This window comes from Arvicola amphibius, chromosome 2, assembly GCF_903992535.2.
Source record: "Arvicola amphibius chromosome 2, mArvAmp1.2, whole genome shotgun sequence".
Lineage (NCBI taxonomy): Eukaryota > Metazoa > Chordata > Mammalia > Rodentia > Cricetidae > Arvicola > Arvicola amphibius.
Window position 1 is genome coordinate 116,912,066 of NC_052048.2, and position 25,441 is coordinate 116,937,506.

The following is a 25,441-nucleotide window of genomic DNA, read 5'->3' on the forward strand; positions in this document are numbered from 1 at the left end:
TAGAATACGAAAAAAAAAAACCAAAAAACAGGGGTCCCTTAAGACTAGTAAATTCAGAAGACAAAAATGCCACCCTCTGACCATAATAAAGATGGAGAAATGTGCTTCACCCTCTGGCTGGATTGGTGTTACGTAGAACAGCGTGCTGCAAACTAGCTCTGGGCGGCGCGAGCTAGGCTGTCGCTTCTTGCTGGGTGCTGAATGCAGACTTCGGGTGGACGAGGCTGAGGTGACTGCACCTCCTTCTTGAGAGCTTCGGGTTCTCATATTTGTCTTCTCTGCCTTACTCGTTTGTGTCCAGCGCCGGCCTGTCTTTCAATTTGCGTACGTATGGGAGGGTTGCTGGAGGGTCCGCGTTCCTAATTCCTCTCCCCACCACCTTCCAGCCATTCCTCAGTTCTCTGGTCCCCCTTTTTGATCCCTGTCTCCTCTGTGCGTGGTAACTGGTACCATTCCTTCACGCCCTGGGATGCACAGTTGCACGGGGAAACGAGTAGGTTCTCCTGGGAACACCCATTTTCTACCCCACCCGTATCCCTTTCCTTGCGCACTGTCTTCATGCAGGTGGTGGATAAATGGATTGAGGATATGGGGACAAATTAAGCGATTTAGGGGCTTTTTTTTCTTCTAGGCTGCTGCCCCACTGGTCCGTTATTTTGCTGCGACATAAAAAATTTAAGGGGGGGGAGGGGACGTCGTAGCTGATCGGATCTATGGTAAAACTGACGGTGGTGTTTCTGTGCTGCACCCAACAGTGTTCAACATACGTAAATTATTACTATGCTAATATATTAAAAAAAAAACTTTTGTTGAGTGGTTACCATGTGCCAGGTACTTGTACTAAATTCTTAACATAAATTTTCTGGTTTTGTTACAAAACTATAACCCCAGACAGTAAGTGGCATGGTTATTTTTTGTTTTACAAGTGAAGAAATTGAGACCGAGATGCAAGGCCCAAAGCCTGAACCTGGGTCTCTGGCTATGGCTGTTATGATGAACTTACCTTCTGGCAGAAACCAAAGATGACTCCACATTTCATTTGTGCATCTTGCTGGTTTATTTATTTATTTATTATCCTTTTATGGTTAAGTTCAATAACTCCTGTACAAGATGAGGCAGCAAATCAATTGGACTTTCTGCTGGACCAGGTGACTTGAGGACATTTCTGAAGCTTCCCAGAGCCACTGTTGGGTCACCTGTTAAATGAATGACATTATCATTTCTTCATCAAGAATACATGAAACTTAAATTAGACGAATAGATGAAAAGTGTCTGGCACCTGGCCAACACTCAACAAATATTAACCCCCCTCATTTATTAAGTAATTCAGACTTTTCTCACTTGTCTTTCACACACAAACCAGTGATATGCCCCAAATTATGTAAGGTAAAAACCCATTTTGCTTTGGAACACCCTCAGTTCCTGAGATTCCCATGAAGTCATTACTTATTTGCACATCTTTATTTTGTTTCTTGTTTTCTGTTTTTTGTTTTAGTTTGTCCATATGTGCACCCGAACCCTTGCTGCCTAGCCTCAGCCTAGTAAAACTGACCTCACAAATGACATGTTTAAGTCAGACCTGCCAAGAAGTATGATTTGAATGAACTGTAACTCATACTAGCTTTTCAGTGTACTTAACCTAAACTATCAGATGTCTGCAATTGTTTGTGACCTCAGGGGCTCATGACTCCCAGAGGGGGGATAAGATGTGGTGATCTCGAGCGCTTGAGATCCCATTACTGTATAGTTACACGTATGACATCGTACACGTGAAGGGGTCAGAAGCCAGGTACTTTGCTACCATGCAGCAGACGACCAAATTCTTTCTCCGAGCTTTGAAGCATAGTGTTCCTCACCTTGGGAAATGCATGCAGAAACAGAATTACTGTAACTTCGCCAACCATTATTACAATAGAATAAGATTGAAAAAGTATCACCTGCAGAATAAATCCAAGATATCAGAATTAGCAAGAAACGTCCCGAGTCGGAGCTTCTCATGTAAGGTATGAACTATTTAAGTTAACCTATTTGTAGGCCATTAATATTAATTTTAGTGCATAAATAATGGGTAAGATATTCATTACTAATTTTCTCAGTGATTCTAATTTGATTTTAAGATTTTTCAGGCTCAAATATCTGTAACCAATAAGAGTACAAAAGAACATATGTGGATCTAATAGATCTATAATGATGTACATAAAAATGTAGATTCATGAAAACTGATTGATCACAGGACTTACTGTGCCTGAAAATGTGCTTTAAAATATAGCTATTTCTAAAATTACCAAAATGTTATACCTAAAATTATTACAAATTATACCTCTTAATAAAACCTTGTAATATGCTAATTCTTGTATGATTCGTAAACTTCAGTAAATGTCATGTAGTTGTATATAAAGGAATGAAAAGCTATCAAGCATTTTTGACAACCTGTGTTGCTCAAAGAAAATGCTGTTACCCTTCTGGAAGATCGCGAGTTACGGGCTTGAATTCAGCCTTGAGGAACTGATTGCACATATGGAGAGTAGCGCCATGTTCCGGTCTGCCTGAGCCAGGCCCACAGTGCACCTGTTGTCCCTGTGTAGTTATTAATAGTCCTCAATCTTCTCAAAAGTGTTGATGTCACGCTACATGGTTGTCACACTTAACTTGAAATCGGGCTGTTTGCTCTGTCGCTTCTTTGACAGGTATCCTCTACTTTTCGGGTGTGTTCCTGAGGTTCCTTCCACTACACTAGAGGGTGCTAACCTAACAACACGCTAGCATGATGTTGCCATTTTCTTGCATAGTGATTTTCGTGTAGTCTGTCTTGGCTTCCTCTACTTGTGGTAAATTATATATTTTACAAGTTGCCATTTGAGCCAGTTCTGGTGTGGAACTCAGTGGCATTAGTTACAGCCATAGGATTGTAATGCAACTGTAACCATGTTCTCCAAAACCCTGTCATAGGGCCTCTCCAAAATACCCCAACAGTTTATGTCACCCTCAGCCGGGACATCTAATCTACTCCCTGTATCTATGAATTTGCCTATTCTGACATTTTGGGTACACAATAACTACCTTTTCTTTATTTGGTTTGTTTAATTTTGCTAATGTTTTTAGGGCTTGTTCACGTATCCTAACTTCATCCCTCTTTATAGAGATAATATTCCATTTCTATAATCTGTTTAACCCTCTGTGGGGAACACTCAGTGTGTTAATCTTCTAAGTTAATCTTATTACCTAATCTTGTTTTTTTTTTTTTTTTTTTTTCCTTTTTCACACAGTTTTTGTTCTTACCTTATAACTGTTTGGTACACATATATTTCTCTTGTCATTAGTTTCTTTTTTTTAATTGATATTTATTGAGCTCTACATTTTTCTCTGCTCCCCTCCCTGCCTCTCCCTTCCCCCTTCAGCCCTCCCCCAAGGTCCCTATGCTCCCAAGAGATCTTACTCAAGAGATCTTGTCTTTTTCTACTTTCTACTTCCCATGTAGATTAGATCCATGTAAGTCTCTCTTAGTGTCCTCATCGTTGTCTAAGTTCTCTGGGATTGTGGTTTGTAGGTTGGCTTTCTTTGCTTTATGTTTAAAAACCACCTATGAGTGAGTACATGTGATAATTGTCTTTCTGTGTCTGGGTTACCTCACTCAAAATAATGTTTTCTAGCTCCATCCATTTTCCTGCTAAATTCAAGCTGTCATTTTTTTTTCTGCTGTGTAGTACTTCATCGTGTAAATGTACCACATTTTTCCTTATCCATTCTTCAATTGAGGGGCATTTAGGTTGTTTCCAGGTTCTGGCTATGACACACAAAGCTGCTATGAACATAGTTGAGCACATGTCCTTATGGTACGATTGAGCGTACTTTGGTATTACTGGGTCTTGAGGAAGGTTGCTTCCTAATTTTCTGAGAAATTGCTACACTGATATCCAAAGGGGTTATACCAGCTTGCATTCCCACCAGCAATGCAGAAGTGTTCCCTTTTCCCCACAACCTCTCCAGCATAAGTTGTCATCAGTGTTTTTGATCCTGGCCATTCTTTCAGGTGTAAGATGGAATCTCAGAGTTGTTTTGATTTGCATTTCTCTGATGACTAAGGATGTTGAACATTTCCTTAAGTGTCTTTCAGCCATTTTAGATTCCTCTGTTGAGAGTTCTCTGTTTAGGTCTTTACTACATTTTTTTATTGGATTATGTGATCTTTTGGTGTCCAATTTCTTGAGTTCTTTGTATATTTTGGAGATCAGACCTCTGTCTGATGTGGGGTTAGTGAAGATCTTTTCTTATTCTGTAGGCTGTCGTTTTGTCTTGTTGACCGTGTCCTTTGCTTTACAGAAGCTTTTCAGTTTCAGGAGGTTCCATTTATTAATTGTTTCTCTCAGTGTCTGTGCTGCTGGGGTTATATTTAGGAAGTGGTTCCCTGTGCCAATGAGTTCAAGTGTACTTTCCACTTTCTCTTCTGTAAGGTTCAATGTGGCTAGCTTTATGTTGAGGTCTTTGATCCATTTGGATTTGAGTTTTGTGCATGGTGATAGATATGAGTCTATTTTCATTCTTCCACATGTTGATATCCAGTTATGCCAGCACCACTTCTTAAATATGCTTTCTTTTTTCCATTTGATATTTTTTGCTTCCTTGTCAAAAATCAGGTGTTCGAAGATGTGTGGATTGATATCCGGGTCTTTGATTTGGTTCCATTGGTCTTCCTGTCTGTTCTCATGCCAATACCTGTCTGTTTTCAGTACTGTAGCTCTGTAGTAAAGTTTGAAGTCAGGGATTGTGATGCCTCCAGAATTTCCTTTAATGTACAGGATTGTTTTGGCTATCCTGGGTTTTTTGCTTTTCCATATGAAGTTGAGTACCGTTCTTTCAATGTCTTTGAAGAATTTTTCTGGGATTTTGATGGGCATTGCGTTGAATCTGTTTGTCATTAGTTTCTAATGGTCATCCTCGCCCTCCTCTTCCTGGACTTCTTAGATTTCAGCCTTTTAAATTGTTTCCTTAGGAACATTAGCTTGACTCTCTGATTCTTACCTTTACACACTTAGAAACTTTAAAGTTCCCTTTTTCTATTTTGTTTGGTTTCTAATATAGAATTACCATACTTTATGCTCATAAACTTTAAAGTTCTAGCCACTGCACTAAGCCTTTGAGTGGCTTCACTTTGCATGAGTAGAGCATTTCGTCACTTGGTCTAGGTTTATAAATAGTAAGCAGGCATTGCCACCAGAGTAGCAGCTGTGAAATTAGCTCACACAGTGAGCCAGGAGGGTGTCTCTGAAGCTGTCTGTCTCTGAGACAACTTTTAATTTTGTCATGCATTCCCACTCCTAGAAACTGACCTGGCTGACAGCAGCTCCACAGATAGAAGCTCCTTTAGGAATGTCTTCCCCTGGTGGAGCGGTTCTGCTTTCCTGTATTTTGTGTTTCACCCCTTCCCTCCATGACAAATGCATGACCTAATGCTGGGTGTTTATTCACTCTGCTCCCTGAGACCTGAGGAAGCCTTCTAAAGAGAAGCCATAGGTGTGGAAATACTCTGGAGACAAAAATACACATTTCTTTCTTTTAACGGGTTCCCCTGGGTTCCAAATTAGTCCGCTCTTACAAGTTCTAGTAAAGTAGAAGGCCTTTAATTAGGCCTATTTAAAGACCCACTGCTCACATAAATTAACTGAAGAACAAGAGAAGACAGCGTGTGTCATAGAAATAATATAAAGGGAAAGAACGAGCCAGGACTGCTGTGACTGTCGACTAGACAGGGTTCCTAATTTTCTTCACTCAGAAACAAGCAGAATCAACAAGCTCAAACCTCACTATGCCTTGTTACCCTGGCAACAAATTATACAACTTTGGGATTCTTCAGTACCAACTGCTGCAGTCTAGATGTGTGTCAGCAATGAAAAATGTGGGTGTCTAGATCTGAAGCCATTTCTGTTGAATTAGAATGTCTGTGGCTGAGGCCTAAGGATCTGATTTCTTCTTTATTTTTGAGGCAAGATCTGTGTTCACCAGAACTCTTGTGGATGCAATCCTCTTGCCTCAGCCTCTCAGATAACTGAGATCATAGGCATCACTCCAGCCAGAAGTCTGGTTGGTTTGTTTGTTTGTTTAGGTTCCTTGGGTAACCAAAATGCAATGCCTGCCTGCTTGCCACTGACACTATATTTAGAAACTGGAGGTCCTTGGTGATGAAATGTTGTTGTTCTAACCCTAATTCATTCACTTGTAATGTTCCTTTCTGGTCAGCACCTGAAGTTTCCATAGTGCAGTGACCAGATGGTAGTATTTAGTCCATTCCGCTTACTTTTGCCAGTGATGCCTCGCATGCATGAAGCCCTCGTTCAGCCAGGACAATTGGTCATGGTGCCAACCACCGTAATCTTAGCGCTCAAGAGGCAAAGACAGGAGGAGAAGTGTCACGGTGTCTATCCCACCAAATGAGAGTCAAGACCATTGCCAGACTCTCATCAATTTAAGCAAACTCTGTTTTCTGTCAGACAGGGCTATCTTTCTAAAATAGGATTTGAAAACACAGCCTCAAATACAGGAATGGTAGGGTTCATATAGTCCAAAAGACTGTAAGATTGGAGGATTTTCAAACACAGGAAAGGTAGGGTTCATATAGTCCAAAAGACTGTAAGATTGAAGGATTTTCAAGGCTTCAGAGATTTCCAGAGGAATTTTGGTCTCATGGGAACATGGCTGAACATTTTTAAATTGTTTGGCAGAACATTTTATCTATCAAGATATATTCAGGGTGTGAGTCAAACTCCATAGGGTCGGGGCATGTCAAATCCAGAACAGGTTAAAGTACAGTTGACTTGGATTTTGCAGCAAGCAGAAATGAACTTGTGACCTTATAACAAGATGACTTCCATCCTTAAGATGGAGTCAGGCTGGCCCAGCAATGGTCATCCTCAGCTCCATAGCATAAAGGGACACTCAAGGCCTGCCTGGGCTAAATGAACTTTTGTTTCTGAAACAAAAAGCATAGTGAGTTGTAAGAGATCAGTACAGTGGAGAACCAAAAAAGTAAGAATGGGGGCAGAGAATGGAAGAAAGCACATATTTAATAAGATGGTAAGCGTTAGACTCATGGGCAGGATGGCGTGTGAGTGCAGACATCAAGTAAGACGGAAAGAGGTGAACCACAGAGGCATCTCATGCAGAGGGTTCTAGGCAGGCGGAAGAGTCTTCCATTTATATTGTCATTGAGTTTTAGAGTCAAGGTTATATTAGTCTAATAATGTAAAATGAGTAATTCTGTCTTTTTTCCTGTTTTCTTAGATAGGTGATTATGAGGTTTTTTCCCCCTTTGATTATGGGGTGGGGGGTTGAGGGAAGTGGGAATAACTGAGACAGGCTTTTTCTATATAGCTCAGACTTATCTCAAAGTCCTCCTGCCTCATCCTTCTATGTGCTCAGATTATAGGCATATGCCATGATAATTAGTTCAAGAAAGGTACATTTGACAGCATCTGGCCATGGTATCTTTATTTATTTATTTAAATGCTCACTACCTTTTGTATAGTTATTTCCCGGTGTAGCTTTTTTATGTCCTGAGTCAGCTTTGGGAGCACTGCACTGAAGAGCACACAGCATCTCTGGTGCCTGCACAGAATCAAGCCGGACAGTATTCTAGCACAGAGAGGCAAGGGACACACAGGCTGTCTCCCCCACCTGAGGATCTATTGAGAGATAATGGCTTGCTGGGGGAGAGTTCATTTTCTTTAGGGGTTTGGCCCATGTTAGGTAGAAACTGCCCCAGTGGATGGCCCGCCACACTAAGGGGTATATGGGCCACGGAGATGCGGCGTCAGTGGGTTATAAAACAGGGCATTGCACATGAACTTGGGAGGGAGTGGAGAAGTAGAGGTAGATTTGATGGATAAAGCTGATCAAAATAACAGCTATATGCATGTATAAAATTCTCAAATAATTAATAAGCTATATTTAAAATGTTTTTTGGTTTTTTTTATTTTGGTTTTTCGAGACAGGGTTTCCCTGTAGTTTCTAGAGCCTGTCCCGGAACTAGCTCTTGTAGACCAGGCTGGCCTCGAACTCAGAGATCCGCCTGCCTCTGCCTCCCGAGTGCTATTTAAAATGTTTTTAATCTCTATTATAATTATTATACCATGTTTATTATATCTAATAATCTAATAATCTTTGTCTTTTTCTTGATCAGTTTTATTACACATTTGTCTTTTTTAGTAGTTTTCTGGGGATGGGAAATGATTTTTTAAATTTTCTCATTTTTCTTTACTTGGGCTTTACTTTGCAGTCTCCTCTAGTGGAGATGAAGCGTCTATGTTTCCCACTATTAATTCAGTCTTCTCTAAGGGAGATGTGGTGTCCGTGTGTCCCGCTATTAGATCAGTCTCCTCTAATGAAGATGCCATGTCTGTGTGTCCCACTAATGATTGTTTTGGCTGAAACATTAGCTGCCAGTTGTCTCTGTTGCTAGAGGGACATTATTCTTTCTGTAAGCAGTAACTCTGGTCCTGTGTGGATGTTGTCATTATTCTTGCCCAGTGAGTTTAACTGTTGATGATTTCAGTTCTATTTGTTTCACCAGAGCTCATCAAATGGTCTGCCTGTCACACTTCCCACATTGTCTAGCTAGTTTTATTCTGTAGAGGAAGGTTTCTTTGCCAGGCAGTAGTGGTACACACCTTTAATCCGAGTACTCAGGGGGGCAGTAGCAGAGAATCTCTGTGAGTTCAAGACCAGCCTGGTCAACAGAGCAAGTTCCAGTACAGCCAGGGCTACACAGACAGACCCTGCTTCTTCAAGGTTCTTTTTCTCTTTTAATTTTTATTTGATACAGAGGTTTGTTTTTTTATTTGCTTGTTTGTAGAGTTTACTTTTTCAGTGCATTTTAACTAATTAGTTGTTGTTCTTTTTGATGCTCATAATATCCCACATGTGGCTAGTGAATGCCCCTTCATACTGTCCCTTGTGTCCTGTTGACATGCCTTTGTTGTCCTGGGAACACTGCCTTTGTGGTACAAGACTTGCCAAACCTACCTTGTGCTCTCCCTACCCAAGGTCTGGAATTGGCCATTTATTAATGATCTCATCTTCTATTCAGTGTTTTTCTTGTCTTCAAAATTTAACATTTTTGCCATACTAAAGTTGCATATTTTATTGTTAATACCTTTCATTGTTTAAGTGGGTTTTATGTTGGGCTCTTTGGAAAGTAGTAAAGGTTAGGTTTTGCTTCTGATGGAGTGATAGCATACATGAAACTTAAGATCTCAGTAGGCATGGGAATGAAGATGGGAGGTGATGGAGAGCTTGCTGAGCGTTCACAGGGCCCTGGCTCAGACTCCCAGACCACAGCCTGGGAGTGATGGCACTCATCTGTAATCCCAGCACTCTTGAGGTAGAGGATTGGATGTCTAAGGTCACCTCCCACTGCACAGCAAGTGTAAGCCCAGCCGGAGATTCATGAGACTCTAAAAAAAGAAAATCTTTTCAGTTAGGCATTAAGTATTCTCTGGATTCAAGTAAGCTCAGATTCAAGGCTTCTCATATGCGAAGGTAGAGTTTCAAGACAGATTTCTAGTAATATTCTGGGTTATACTTTAATGGTCTAGGCAATAGTAGAGGGCTATTGATATTTCAGCCATAGACAGTATAAAAATGCAAAAACGTGAATTAAAATAAATATGAGAAACCTTCATTATTTTGACTGCAAATAATTACTCAAAAATCAACTGTATGATTGAAAGCAGAAGTTGAGGACTGAGGAGACGACTCGGTGGGTGCTGCCAGGACGTGCGCCTGAGCCAGTCCAGAGTGAGGCGAGAACTGACCCACAAGTCGACCTCTGACCTCCATGGCCCCCAACATTAAATAAATAAATACATAACAATTTTGCAAGAAAGAGGATGCTGAAAGTTGAGATTACAGTAAAAACTGTGATGACTAATTCAAATCTAGTACAAATCGTTAAAGCATCCCCCCAAATTTTAAAGAATAATTGTTAAAAGGATTATTGTCCATTTAGTCCATCTTGATAAATTTTCTGTTTTTTTGTGTTTACTTTTAGGTTGTAAACTCCTTACTATATAAACAACATATGTAGCTTACATCTGAACATACTTAGGCAGTAAATATCTCTCGGCTGCTGGGGTCTTCCCCAATGGCTCTGGTAAAGTACCATGAACATACTTGGGCAGTAGATATCTCTCGGCTGCTGGGGCCCTCCCCAACGGCTCGGAGCCCCTCTGGCACCATCGCTGTGCAGCTGTCATCTCTAGCAGAGAGCTGAAGAATTGGGCATCTTGACTAAAATATTTTTGTTTAAGCAAGGCAAGGCAGTGGAGTTTGAATTATTGGCAGTTTTTCTACTTTGGCAGTTTTAGGTTTAGCCTTATCCAAGTGTTGATGATCTATCTAGTACTTACCTGCTTTCTAGGAGGCGCCCAGAATGCCTAGCTTACTGCCCCGAATAAGGCACAGTGGGTGATTCTGTAGTTTCTTCTCCATGTCTACTAAATGTTACTACATTCCATTGCTTTTCCTTCCTTTTTTATAATAAACTATCCCTTAAATAGGAAACGGGGAGGTAGGTGGTAGTGAAACCTTTAACCCCAGCACTTGGAAGCAGAGGAGGTGAATTTCTGAGTTCAAAACCAGCCTGGTCTACAGAGTGAGTTCCAGGACAGCCAGGGTTACACAGATAAGCCCTGTCTCAAAACAAACAAACAAACAAGCTAACAACAAAAAAGGAAAGCTTTGTGTTGTGAGCTGTTATTTAACTTTTTGATCCAATAAACAGTTCTGTTTTGTAGAGTTACATATCCCAACAACACAAAAAACTGTGGTAATAAAATAGAATAAATTTTGTAACTGTTCTATGAATAAATTAATAGCCAACATCTATCAGCTAAGAAATGTCTTCCTTTCTGATAGTTCCTTCCTTTCACGGTGTGCTTCAGTGCTTATGAAACTCAACAGGGTCCCCCACCTCACGTCCGGATTAAATATGTAAAAGTTCAAAGCATTTCTTTCCTCTTTAGGTGTATGTAGTGTTTCTGATGTTGACAGGGCTTCTTAGTGCTGCTAGAAGTATCTTAAGGACTCATACACTTGTTATAATGTGTCATGTCTGTTTTCTTTTGATGGCTTGAGAAAGAATAAGATCTGTAAAAACATATTTCATAAATATCTTGATGTGGTATCTGTGTTAAAAATAAAGAGTACAATTACAAGAAGCAAAAACATCTCCCTAAGTTTGAAAAATTTTGATCATACCACCAAAAATGTTCCTAGGATCTTCTGCCTATTAAGCCAGAAAACGAAAAATCCCATTCTGAAAGCATGGATGCATTTGAAAAAGTGAGAACAAAATTAGAAACTCAGCCCCAAGAGGAATATGAAATCGTCAATGCCGAGGTAAGCTGCGCTGAGTCTTCTGTGAGAACCATATATACTGTCAGTTCAGAGGCAAGCGAGCTACCTTGTAATCCATAGACATACATCACAGTCTTGTTGCACGTGGCCTCTCGAGCATGCTGAGCATTTCAACTTTAAACAGTAAGCAAAATGTTCTTAAAATTAGAACTTAAGATAAAGCATGAAGCATGATCGATGAATTCTGGGTAGATGCTGGAGAATAACAGCTCCAGTGTGGATTTATAGCAATTCCAAGGAGGTGCATATAAAGCGTCATTTATTTATTATTCCCAAAGTATCTATATGTTGTATCTACATTTCTATAAAAGGAAATTCACTGTAGTAAAGCGAAATATACAGTTAGTCACTTTATATTTATCAGTCATAAATTTTCAATTGAAATAAATTGAACAAAGAGATTGAAAATCTTCTCAGTAAGACTGGAAAACAGGCCAGAGTTTATAAGTGAAAATGGCACACATAGTAAAATATGCAGAGGAGTAACAATTCCAGATTCTAGATATGTCACCTGAAACTAAGTAAGCCGATCACTCACATTTGAGATGTATTAGACAAAAAGACCCCTGTAATGTTTATCACTCACAGTGAAGGTGTTAGACAAGAAGAACGCTGTGCTGTTTATCACTCACAGTGAAGGTGTTGGACAAGAGCCCAGCAGTACTCATTTCTCGACCTCAAATCCTTTCTCACCACAGCGTACCTGGTATAAAATCAACCAGTGCTGCACAGGTGATGGCAGGGATTTTGAAGCAAGGGTACTAGGATGTTGATTGGCATTTCAAACTTGCCACAGTTTTCCCATCTTAAAGATGCCACTTGACATCGTTAATTGAATTCCACTATACAAATATTAGATGAATGAGTATAGATTTTTTAGCTCTTGTGTCTGCATATTAGAAATCACCAACCATTCTGAATGTAGGAAAGCTGTTGTAAAAATGGTGCATTTCCTATTTCATATTCAGTAGATCTGCCTCTTATGATATGATAGGTCCCATCTCTTTATCTAAAGTAGTCAAACCGTTAAATAACTAAGTAAGCCAGGTGGTGGTGGTGCGCGCCTTTAATTCCAGCACTTGGGAGGCAGAGACAGGAGCATCTCTGTAAGTTTGAGGCCAGTTTGTTCTACAGAGCGAGTTCTAGGATGGGACCCAGAGCTACACAGGAAAAAAAGAAAAACTCAAGCTACTGTGAGTGATCGTGTTTCTTTTCGTTGTCAGATTAAGCATGGCGGTTTTGTTTATTATCAAGAAGGTTGCTGCTTGGTTCGCTCCAAAGACGAAGAAGGTAATTTGAACAGGGAGCTTCATAGTAGCTGTTCAAAGCTATTAGAATAGATTTCTTAAAGATTATACCTAAATTTTTTAAATGATTGGTTCTAAATATCTGGGTCGACTTAAACTGGTGTTAAAAACCACACTGAGAAGCATTAACAGCATGGGATAGACTCTAGCATGTTTTATATATGTTCTGTGTCTCAGTGCTAGGTACTTCATGTACATTATGTGAGTCATTTGTATTTTCTTTGTCAATTCTGTAGTCTGTAAATACTAGACCAGCACTCCTCAACCTGTGGGTTGCGACCCCCTTGGCAAACTTCTGTCTCCAAAAAATATTTATATTATGATTCATAACAGTAGCAAAATTAGTTATGAAGTAGCAGTAAAATAATTTTATGGTTGGGGAGGTCACCACAACATGAGGAACTGTGTTAAAGGGTCACAGCGCTGGGAAGATTGAGAACCACTATACTAGACTGTCATAATAGCTCATAGATTTATACATAGAAGAGTATTGCATAAAATACTTTTAAGTAATGATTGTAGAAGGACATCAGTATATGGCTTCAGAATGCTAACATTTGCAAGTATATGTTATGGAGTTCTCCTACCCCTGCCTACCTTTATGCAGCAGACAGTGATAATTATGAAGTCTTGTTCAACCTGGAGGAACTCAAATTGGACCAGCCGTTCATTGATTGTATCAGAGTTGCTCCCGATGAGAAATACGTGGCTGCCAAGATAAGGACTGAGGATTCGGAAACATCCACCTGCATAGTTGTGAAGCTCAGCGATCAGCCTGTAATGGAAGCGTCTTTCCCCAATGTGTCCAGTTTTGGTAAGCCCCAAGTCAAGCCCCTTGAAAAGGCAGCCATAGCGAGCTGCTCGCACTTCTGAAAGTCTTTAGCCCGCGGTAGGGAAGGAGATGGTGATGATCAGGGCCTGGTCCATCTCTCTGGACTCACATCTTCCTATGGACTTCTGTTGTGAAATACTCCCTGCTTTAATTATCTAAGTGGGTCACTTTAAAATTGTGCTCGTGGGGGACTGGAGAGATGGCTCAGTGGCTTGGAACACGTATATTACTCTTGAAGGAACCCATGGTCAGTTTTCAGTGCCCATGCTGGGCAGCCCACAACCACCTATAACTATAACTCTTGGAGGATCCAGCAGAGACCCACATGGAGGCACATACATATACATAAATAGAAATTTAAAAAAAAAATATTTCTTGGACTGACGAAAGGCTTTGTGGGGAAAAATACTTGCCACATGCTTGGCCTGATTTTAAGCCCCAGAACTCATGGTGAAAAGAGACAGTTCCGGAAAGTTGTTCTCTGACCTTCACACCTGCACCACGACCCACACACACTTGTATTCACACACACTTCACTCACCAATAAATAAAGTAAATAAAGCATATCTTAAATAAAGCAGTGTTCATGCTTTTGAGACACTTCTAAGTTCCACATGGATATTCTGTTACAGAGTAATTCTCAGCCAGTTCATCATGATGGCTAAAGTGTTGCGGATGCTGCTTCTTGGTAGTTTGTTCAAGTTTAAACTTGCTTATTTTTTATTACATGTTATCCTGGAGATCCATTATAGCACATTTCTCAGACTCACACCTAAAAACTGGAACATGTTGAGCTGACATCAATGGAAATTGGCATTTTAGTAGTAGATTTAACTTTAAATTTTATTATTTATCGTCTTGAACATGTTCACACTTTGTCTTCCCTTTACATTGCCATTGTTTTCTGAATTGCTTAATTAGATGCTTTTGCATTGAATTGAAAATTGAAATGATATTCTAACTAATGCATTCTTTTGTATGTGTGAGTCATCCTGTCTTTCTGTTTGTCTCTCTCCCTCCCCCTTCCCCTGTCATGTATCTGTGTGTCTTTGTCTGTATCTGTGTTACATGCGAGTGTGCAGGTGTGGGTATCCATGCTTGCTCACACAATGACCAGAATAAGACATTGGCGTCTTCATCATCCCCTGCCTCAGTGCTTTGAGACAGGATCTGTCACTGAGCCAGGAGCTTCCCATTTTGGCTAAGCTGACTGGCTAGCAAGGAAGCCCTTGTGATCCATCTCTCAGTGCCCCACTCCCACCCCAGGAAGTCCTGGGGTTACAGCCATGAACAGCTTTTTCTGTGAGTGCTGGAGAGTCAGGTACCCATGTTTCTCCCAGTCCCTGCATAGTGAAGTCTAAGAAATACATTTTTGCATCAAACCTCTAAGACCAGGGTTCATATAATATAGTAATGACTTACAGTGACTGTCAGCCAGGTGGCAGTCATGGTGTAATTGTATGCAGATCTCCGTTGACAGGCTCTGGAGAAAGGAAGGACCCTGCTAAAATGCATTCGGTAGCTTGAGCTGTCTATACCCTGGAAGCAGGCATTGAACACAGTGGGAGAGAAAGTGATCAGTGTTTCTTCATTGAGCAGCCATCTCCCAAAAGCAAATGTGACTTTACCAATATCTTTTTTTAACACTGAAGATTATGGATTTTTATTTAGGTGGCTGATTAGACTAAGTAATTGAAAACTTGGACCACTGTTACGGTGTTTTATGTATGTTCTCTGGCTTATATAAAAACGCAGGTTTGCTTCAGTCAGGTTTATGCTATATACAGGTTTCCAGGGCTATGCTATATGCACATTTCTTCACTTGGCAGTTGGCAGTCAACCTTTGAGTGCTACACCTTTCTAAACAGTGTGCAGGTAGGTGTGTCTAATTCCTCTTGTTCCTCCCTTTCAGAATGGGTGAAGGATGAGGAAGATGAAGATGTCTTATTCTACACCTTCCAGCGGAACCTTCGCTGCCAAGACGTGTATCGAGCCACATTTGGTGACAACAAACGTAACGAGCGTTTCTACACAGAAAAGGACCCCAGGTGCCAGAATGCTGCAGTTACACCCTCTGCTCCAGAGTAGTCCCCGAGTTCTAAAGTGCTGATCTTGTTGTCTCGAAGTGTCGAGAACTGAAGAAAATTATTTTATTATTCTGCCTTCTAGAACTAATCTGTAGAGTTTGCCAAAATCTATCAATATGGGATACCTAATTATGAAAAAATTATAAATATGGCCATAAAGAGCCAAGGTTTTTATCATTTTCAGTACTTCAGTTGTTGGTTATTTAAAAACAGTTTTTCATTTTGATGGGAGAATATCTCTTAAATTCATGTCCAGGCAAGGGCCTACTAATATATTCTTAAAGGTCATTCCTTTTTAAATATTGACTTTGTTTTCATATATTTCTATTTCTAGAGCATAAAATCCATATATTCCAATGAACACTGCATTGTGTAGATTCTGAAGGGAAAGGTCTATGCTAAATTAAAAAATCTGATTGTAAGTCACTGAATAGCCAGCATCCATTCCTCCCCAGCACACACACACACACACACACACACACACACACACACGCACGCACACACGCACACACTCACATTTTTTTCCTGGCAGAATTACTATTCACCAAGAACAGAACTGAATTTTTAAAAGCAAGGAATCTCCAAACCCAAAGATCTAGTGAAATGGGCTCAGAGAAACCCTGATTATATGATATATATCATGTTGGTATGATCGTACCAATCACTTGACATCTGAGAAATTTCCAGAGGAATTTTAGCTGTACATCTGTAATGTTTTACAAATTAATATCTTTTATCCAGACGGCTAAAAATTTATGGGAAGTAAACAGCAAAATGGACAGCTCTGTAGCTCTTCACCCATTGCTTCTCTTTATGTTGGAACCTGACTCTTCCAATAAGAAAGAGAATTAAAGGCTGCTGTGGCAGCACATGCCCTTGGCGCACACCTTTAATCCCAGTATTCAGGAGTCAGAGGCAGATGAATCTCTGTGAGTTCGAGGTCAGCCTGATCTACATAGTAAGTTCTGGGACAGCCAGAAAAAATAGTGAGACCCTGTCTCAAAAATCCAAAAGAAAACAGAAAAGAAGAAAGAAAAAGAATTGGCTAAGAGTAACCCTATTCCGCCTACAAGGGCTTAGCCGGGAGTATCTCCTGCTCCGCCTATGAGTGGTTCTGTATTCTTCACTGGCGCTCATAAGGTTGCCCTTGAAGAAACCATTTCTTTCCTTGTTAAATTTTATTTTATTGTATGGGTATTTTTCCTGTATGTATGTTTGTGTAGAGCATGCATACCTAGGACCCACAGAGGCCAAGAGAGGGCATTGGATGCCCTAGACCTGGAGTCACAGACAGTTGTGAGCTACAATGTGGGTGCTGGGGACTGAACCCAGATCCTCTGGAAAAGTAGCCAGTGCTTTTAACTGCTGAGTCACCCACCTAGCCCTCCAAAAGCAGTTCCTGTTCAGTTCTTAATTTATTGTAATATTTCACCTGTGATGCTTAAGAATTGGACAGTGACATCCATTCCAAATGATGCCATTGATTATTCCAAATGTTTTCTAGGGTTTACAGCTCAGTTCCAGCTCTCGTTCCTGCTTCTGAGCATACCCTTTATTTAAATATAGGTGTGGAGGTTTAACAGCGTCAGGCCATTTCAGCCTAACCACTCACACAGCTAATGATATTCCAGAGTGGGAAAGGAGAGTTTCCTACCCAAACCCGATGTCTGCGACCAGTACAGCAATAACTCATGCAGTCCTCTGCTTCTTCCTTCGCAGCTATTTTGTTTTCCTTTATCTTACAAAAGACAGTCGTTTCCTCACCCTAAATATTATGAACAAGATGACTTCTGAGGTGTGGCTGATAGATGGCCTGAGCCCTTGGGACCCACCAGTGCTGATCCAGAAGAGAATACACGGGGTCCTTTACTATGTCGAACACCGAGATGATGAACTATACATCCTCACCAATGTTGGAGAACCTACAGAATTCAAGGTAGTTCTCCATTCTGCTTGTTCCCATTGGGATGGGCTGTTAAGTGCCGGCTTTCCCTCATCAACCTGCCTTGCTACAAGAGAGAATGGGGGAGGGTTTAATGTGTGGTTGACACTGCCTTCCTGTGCATTGCCAGTCCCATCTCTCTTCCATCATTTCTCTTCCCTTAGAGGTAGCATTTGAACCTGCTATACTTCTATTTATAACATCAGTAAATGGCACATTCTGCAGTGTTTGTGTTGTGACAACCAAACTGGTTGGCTTAAAGGAGCACAGGCTACCTCCCGGTTGTGAGTTGGCAGTTGGGTTGGTCTCAGGCAGGCATACCAATGCATCCATGTCCACTGGTTGACTGTTGGCTGTCATGGCTATCACTGTCTCACCAGCACGCTAACCTGGGCTAACAGGGTGACATTCACACTTTGCCCCTGATACAGACTAAAGAGTGGTCGCTAGTGTGGTCTCTTCCGTGCTGTCATCCCCGAATGCTGCGGCCCTAGTGCTGTGTCACCTGCATCTCTTCTAACCTTGTTCATACAGCTGATGCGAACAGCAGCTGATGCCCCTGCCATTATGAACTGGGATTTGTTCTTCACAATGAAGAGAAATACCAAGGTTGTAGACTTGGACATGTTTAAGGACCACTGCGTTCTGTTCTTGAAGCACAGCAACCTCCTCTACGTTAACGTGATTGGTCTGGCTGACGACTCCGTCCGCTCTCTCAAGGTACATCTACTCCCACCAACACACAGAGCAGCTTAGTAGAGCATCGGAATTGGAATGCCATGTACTTTCCTTAAAAGAAATTTAAGTGGATTTTAGCCCACTGGCTTTTATCAGGTCTAGATTTATATTAGAATGTCTTAAGAGACCTTGTTTCAATGCGGTCTTAAATCAGTGAACCTCGGAAACAGAGTTAGGGGTCATTATGTTTTCCTGTCCACATAACCGAGACTTCTGACAGCTGCTTGCCCAGGCCACAGCCCAGGACAGTAGCCACATCTCTGCATTTCCGCCACATGCTTGTATCTGCATCTCCTCTCCTTGCCAGTTTTGATTTCCATGCGGTGTACACCTCCTCCCTTTCAGTGTATGATGTCAGCGGTCTCCATGGCACAGAGGGATGATAATAGCATGTCTGACTAGCTAACACTGTCTATGGCTGCCAAGACAAGATCAACTGCCTTCAGAAATGAACCTGATGAATTAATGAATGGCAAACTTACTGTTTATTTTCAAAGTAGCATTAAGTGAATTACAGTTATAAGTCCTAAAGAGAAGGCAGCCTTCATTCTGCCTGAGAGGGAAAAAATTACTGAGTGGATTGACCAGCAGGCAGCTTAAGTCCTTTTAAATAACACTCCAATATTGTCAGAATTCCTATTAAGATACAATCCTGCCAATTCCGTGCCTATTTATATTGAATTCCTATGTACAAAATATCATATACAACATTGTGGAATAGTAAAACAGGAGAATAAAATATCTGGCCTTAAATAATTAAGTTTTTATGATATTAGACAAATAAAAAAGCATTAAGTATAAGTTAGTTTTAAATAAGTGGTTTCAAAAACAAAATGTAGAACTTAAAGGAAGGGATGAGTTTGTGGCTCAGAAAAACTTTTGTAGAATATAGAGACAGACTACAGTGGATAGATAGGAATTAACGTCATATCCAAGAATGAGAAAGCCATTCAAACACAGCTCTGAGCTGAAGTCCATATATCTTCAGGGACCCAACTCTTAAATTTGTTTTGCTGAAGCAGAATACATTTCTGGAGGATGAAGTTATGACATGAGGCTTTTTAACTGGTGTGAGCAGTCTGTATAAATTATAATGTCAGGAACAAGTTATTTTTAGTGGGCTGCTGAGATGGCTTAGCAGTTAAAAGCACTGACTGCTCTTCCAGAGGGCCAGGGTTCAATTCCCAGCACCCATATGGCATCTTACAACTGTCTGTAACTCCAATTTCAGAGGACCTGACACCCATTAAAAAAAAAAAAAGAAAGAAACTTATTTTAGTTTGAAGTGTTGGAGCTATACTTCATGAGATTATTAGGCAACTATATTAGTAAAGACTGAAGTAAACAGATAGGAACCAGGGAGATAAATTTAAGATTGTTACAGTGGGCGCCTGTAACAATTAGAATTCTTGAGTTGCTCCCTAAAATCAAATTGCTAAGTTTAACACTGAATCTCTTAGATGTCTGTATAGGTGTCCTGAAATAAAAACAGTCATCATTTGAGGACGTTCCTTCTTGTCTCTGTTTGCTGTGTTTGGAAAGCTGTTAGAAAGCGTATTTCCTCATTACAGTCTATAGAAATAGGGATGGTAAATGCGGGATTTCTAGCAATGCATTTATTACAATTACATCGATCAAGAAAACTGGGAATACCATGTAGAGATTTTCTGCTATAAATTAGATTTATTGGGGCTGGTATAGCCCAGGCTGGCCTTGAACTTCTGAACCTCTCGCCTCTGCCTCCCATGTGCTAGGATTCTAGGCATGGACCACCACACCTGTGGTTTTATTTTATGTGCTGCCGGGGTTTGAACCCAAGGCTTTGTGTGCTAAGCAAGCCCTCTACCAGCCCCCACGACTAGACTTCTAAGTAAATATGACCCTTTCTTATCTTTAATAAGTATTCTTATTTAAAGGTATTCCCCCACATACACACTTGCTACTTCACAACAAATGCTGTCTTTAGTTTCTGCTGTATTGTTTATCCCATCAGTCTCTGGACTGTTCCAAACTGTAGGCCTCTGTTCTGCCCTGACTCTTGTTCTAGGTCCTCATCAAAGAGAATCAAATGCTTCAGTACATACCATGTGCTACTTAAAAGTAATTTTATAATTACGTGATGCTGAATAACACTGATAAATACCCATAGACCATGCTTTACATAAAAGACAAAACTTTTAGCCCCAGTGTGAGGAGTTAATAACATATGCCTAGTAGATACTTGACCAAAAGATCTTTCCAAGCACGATCTCCGGCTATGGGAATGTTAAACTTTTCTTGTATTAATTTTTTATCATCGGTCATCATATCATCAGTATTTTCTGATTTTTTTATTTTATTGTAATACCTGGAAAGTAAATTGAGGTTGTTATAGCACTAGGGTGCAAAGCCAGGTCCTTGAGCATACTGGATAAACTCAGCCACCAAGCCTTACATCACCCTCACTCCCGAGCCCAAGAAATGTTTTGCTCTATGCTGTCATCAGCTTTCTTTGCCGGCGAGTCTATTTCCAGGCCAAATTTCTTTCAGTACATTACAGCTTAGTAGGAAACATGGCTTACGAGACATGACATTAGCCCTTGAGACATCTAATATTTCTGCATCAGCTGAACAAATGCTTCAGAGTCCGTGGTCTTGGAACAGTTCTTATGACTAAACGTTGGTCCCTTGGTTTTAGAAAAACCCAGACTTTTTTGGTACCAGGTGTCCTAAAGCTGAAACAGTGTATTCCAAAGTCATAGTTAAGTTTTCCTGAAAGGCAAGTAGAGCTCTGCCGCGAGACCTGGGGTTTACTGGGGAAATGCGCCTGACCACTGTGCTCTCTGGCTGTGGTTCCTGCAAGTGAGACTCTGTCCTCCCGATCCTCACAGCCCTTCCTCCCTTGTTCAGTATGCCCGCCAGGGATGTTGCTGTGCCAAGACCTCTGATTTTCTAAGGAATTTGCTCTTTCTGCAATTACTCAGAAAGAGAAAGGCACTTTGCTTTTCATGTTCTTACTCTTGGCCCCTTTCGACTCTGTCAGCCTGCTTACCAGGCTTGTTTAAAAGGTGTAAGTGGGATGTTAGTGGAAGGCTTGACGCTGGACCCTGCTGCTCTAAGAGAATAAATTTTGATTCCTTTCCTTTCTTCTTAAAGTTAAGAATCTTGAGCATAATAGCTCTGAGTCTCTCCGAGTCATTGTGCCTGGAAAGGTTTTGTTCCGCACAATGGTTAGCCTCGAAGCTAAAGTTAGAAACAAATTGGAAGTGCTTTAGTGCTGCTGAGCCCGTTTGTAGCCCTGGAATAATAACTCTCATCACTGGCTGTCCAGGCAGCAGGATAAGGACTGGTGGGAAAATCACTGCAAACATTCACGCGAGGTCTCTCGTCTGTAAGAGCAGGACTGGAGGCTGTTACTGGAGTAGGACTCTTATTTCATTTGCTCTTATTCCTAGCCTTTTGGTTCTTTTATCACTCAAGTTTGTATCCCAAATAAACCTGATGTGAAAAGCAATTTCATTTAAATCTAGGATTATGATAAACTCATTTCCTACATTCTTTTCCTATATTGGTAATTTATATGTGGTTTTGTTTACTTATAATCTGTTTTCATAATGAAGTAATTCATAAATGATGATCATGTGGTAACGGAGAGTAAGTCTCCATGACGTGTTGTTTGGAGCAGACTCAGAAGCTTTCTTTTTAATTAGTGGAAATATTTTTTGTTCTTCAGCTCCCTCCGTGGGCCTGTGGATTCATAATGGAGACAAATTCTGACCCAAAGAACTGCCCCTTTCAGCTTTGCTCGCCAATACGACCTCCAAAATATTACACATATAAATTTGCAGAAGGCAAATTGTTTGAGGAAACTGGACATGAAGATCCAATTACAAAGACTAGCCGTGTCTTACGCATGGAAGCCAAAAGCAAGGTAGGTGTGTGATCCCTGCTCTCAGTTCCCAGATACCACAAGTGCACTGTGCCCAAGCCCTCGGCATCAGGGTCTCTCCAGCACTGTTTGAAAGTCCCTTGTACTATAAAAGATCCAGATGATCTTAGAATACATAAATTTTTCCTTTTAATTTTAACATGCATTTTTTAACATGGACTTAAAAATCTCTGACTTGTATGCTAAGCCCTTCTTTTCACTTGCTTATGTTTGAATGAATAAAAAGAGAAAATAGTCAAAGGTGGTGTGCACTGCTGGTGATAACTTTAAGAGTACAGCAAGTAGCTGGTTAGAGTAGACTCGACTAGTACAGTCCCAGCCATCATGAGGCTTCGCTGTAGCAGGGGCAATGCCAAAGGCCGAAGAAATCTCCGTTATGATGCATTGACAGCTACAACAAAAGCATACTGAATACACCAGAAGTGTGGTAAAGGGACTTCACCTAGTCTGGCGAGAGCCAAGCGGTCTTTTCTAAAGAAGTAACGCATCTGTCTTAGTTAGGGCTTCTATTGCTGTGATAAAACTTCATGACCATGAACAAGTTAGAGAAGACAGGGTTTGTTTTTGCCAGAAAACCCATATTCTCTTCCTGGTACCCATATGTTGGCTCACAGTCATCTGTAACTCCAGCCCAAAAGAATGTGACACCTTTTGCCGGACTCTGTGGGCACTGCACACATGTGATACAAGCATACATGCAGACAGAACACCCATACATATAAAATAAATACATGGCTTTGATTAGATGAATAGTTACAGGCCTTTGAAGGATGCAGATAGCCATCAGTTTGCCTGCCTGAGCGAGAGCTGATGTACCAGTGTTGAGCATTTTGACCTTTCCTGGGCTCAGTCAGCACATTTGTAAATATTCAAAGATAAGAATTGTCAATATCTAGCCTTAGGCATAGGGAGTATGTTGTACTAAAATTTCCAACCTAAGTAGGCCATTTGTCTTGACCCACAAGACAGAAGTTAATACTGGGCAACAACGGGTGCTTGTCAGACTATTTCCTGCTGTGAGAAGCTGTGCCGATGGCTAAGGCACCCCGCTGCTCTCTGCTGACTGACTACAGACCAGTGGGTAGCTGAAGCTGGAGCTGTATGCACAGGCGCCCCAGCCTCACAAACCTGACGGCACACGGGGGAGGGCACATCATGACACTTCAGACTGGGGCGGGGTTCAGCGGTAGAGCCTTTGTCCAGCAGGTGCCCTGGTCCCAAGCACAGCAAAGAAACAAGCAGCAAAAATGTTTCCTTACATGCTAGTAATTCTTCATTTCCAGGATGGAAAATTAGTGCCAATGACAATTTTCCACAAAACGGATTCTGAGGACTTGCAGAAGAAGCCTCTCTTGGTACATGTGTATGGAGCGTATGGGATGGATCTGAAAATGAATTTCAGGCCTGAGAGGCGGGTCTTGGTGGACGATGGATGGATCTTAGCGTACTGCCATGTTAGGTGAGTCAGTACCCTTCTCCTGGCAGATGAGCGCTAGGACACGGTGATGACAAGTGCCATCGTAATGTTAGGGACCAGGCGCGGTGGACACGCCATTAGCCGCTAACCCCGCACTCAGGATGCAGAGGCAGGCAGACCTCTGTTGGAGACTAAATAGGGAGACCCTATCTAAAAAATCCAGAATACAAAAAGAACAAAAACAAATATATTAAGGGGCAAAAGCTTACTTTCTTGGTGTGGATTTTGGATTTATGTATCCCTAAGCCTAATAAATCTTGATTCAGATAGCAGATTAGTTTGGTTCAAAAAACAAAAGAAAGTTTTTCGGACCTTTGAGTAGATTCAGCCATGTTTATACTTGATAGTCACATTATTATTTCCACACATTCTCTTGAATTCAGGTTTCTGTCTCTCGGGTTTTTGAGACAGGCTGTCTTTGTAGCCACAAACTCATGACCCTTCAAGCGCTGTGATTCGGGTTGGTTCGTCGATGCAGCCAATGTAGGTTGTTGTTGTTTTTTTTAACAGAGCCTCTTTAAGCTGCACTTCCTTTTCTCGCCTGATTCCTGTTCTGTTTTAGCTGTTCTCGGGACAGCGTTATCATTCTATTTCTGCTTAAAATCTCCTCCACCTCCTATCTCCAGGACAAAGTCTGGATTTCTTAGTAAAATTCTCATGATCTGGCTTCTGTCTGTGGAGTAGCCCCTGGCTGCATGCCTTCAGGTGGCATGTTCTTCTCTGTCCTAGCAAGTCTGTGTTTTCACTGGGTCTCAGTTTCCCGTTCCTTCTCCTTCCAGGAACCTGCTTCCTTCACAGCTCAGTCCAGTGTCGTTTCTCGTGCCTTTGTGCTCCTGCCTCAGATGCCCTAACCTCTTTCCTCTGCTCAGGTAGAGCTTAAACTCTTGTGCCACACGGCAGCCAGCGTGCCTGGTGACCGTGGTCTGCTGTCCTCAGGCCCTCTGAGCTACTCCACGGGCTCGTGTGTATCTCGAAGGTCTGCCCTCAGACAGTCCGTAGTCAGTAGGCAGTGGGTGCTCAAACATAGTTGTTGAGTCAGTTTTTGATTGACAGTTGCCAGCTCTTTGTTTCCTATAATGGAAACTGGTTTAGGCTTAGCAGGCCAGACAGTCTCTGTTGGATATTCCTTCTTGCTATTTTCTCCCAGCCTTTAAAAGCACAGCAGTCCTGCGCCTTTGATACAGTTGCTGACTCCGCTGTATCGCTCCTGTTCTCTTCCACTGCAGGGGTGGTGGAGAACTGGGCCTCCAGTGGCATGCTGACGGCCGTCTAACCAAAAAACTCCATGGCCTTGCCGACCTAGAGGCTTGCATTAAGACGCTTCATAGTCAAGGCTTTTCTCAGCCGAGCCTAACAACTCTGAGCGCTTTCAGTGCGGGAGGAGTGCTTGCAGGAGCACTGTGCAATGCCACTCCAGAGCTGCTGCGAGCCGTGACTCTGGAGGTGAGTGCTCGCAGTTCTCAGCACGGGCAGCCGGGCCTCTGGTCACAGAGGTAAAAGCCATGAGTTCTAAGGTAGAGCAGAGCTGTTAAGTTTAAACAGAACTGTGTCTCTAGGAGAGCTTGGGAAATTATCTTAACCCCACTGTGTGTTCTTCCCTGACAATGATCTTTTGGATCTCATAGGATTTCCATTGAGGGAGTAATGACTGTTCCCACTGAGCCTTTTCTATTGGTCAGAACATTTAGAAAGCCAAAGTTATAGATGGTTCCAGAGGTCTG

General features: G+C 41.4%; 1 protein-coding gene across 3 annotated transcripts in view; it reads left to right on the forward strand.

The window, feature by feature from the left end:
* Positions 1-128: 128 nt before the first annotated feature.
* Positions 129-25,441, forward strand: part of Prepl (prolyl endopeptidase like) — a 28,988-nt gene continuing 3,675 nt past the window's right edge. Inside the window, exons 1-11 of one of the 3 annotated variants that reach the window (XM_038318154.1) lie at positions 129-324; positions 1,496-2,003; positions 11,269-11,391; positions 12,633-12,699; positions 13,327-13,530; positions 15,461-15,596; positions 17,355-17,571; positions 18,112-18,297; positions 22,028-22,225; positions 23,527-23,702; positions 24,947-25,163. In XM_038318154.1, the coding sequence (XP_038174082.1) occupies positions 1,803-2,003; positions 11,269-11,391; positions 12,633-12,699; positions 13,327-13,530; positions 15,461-15,596; positions 17,355-17,571; positions 18,112-18,297; positions 22,028-22,225; positions 23,527-23,702; positions 24,947-25,163 (1,725 nt within the window). In that variant the 5' untranslated portion in view covers positions 129-324; positions 1,496-1,802. Of the gene's footprint in view, positions 325-1,495; positions 2,004-11,268; positions 11,392-12,632; positions 12,700-13,323; positions 13,531-15,460; positions 15,597-17,354; positions 17,572-18,111; positions 18,298-22,027; positions 22,226-23,526; positions 23,703-24,946; positions 25,164-25,441 lie in introns of all 3 variants that reach the window. The other 2 variants (XM_038318153.1, XM_038318155.1) reach the window with 2 other exon arrangements.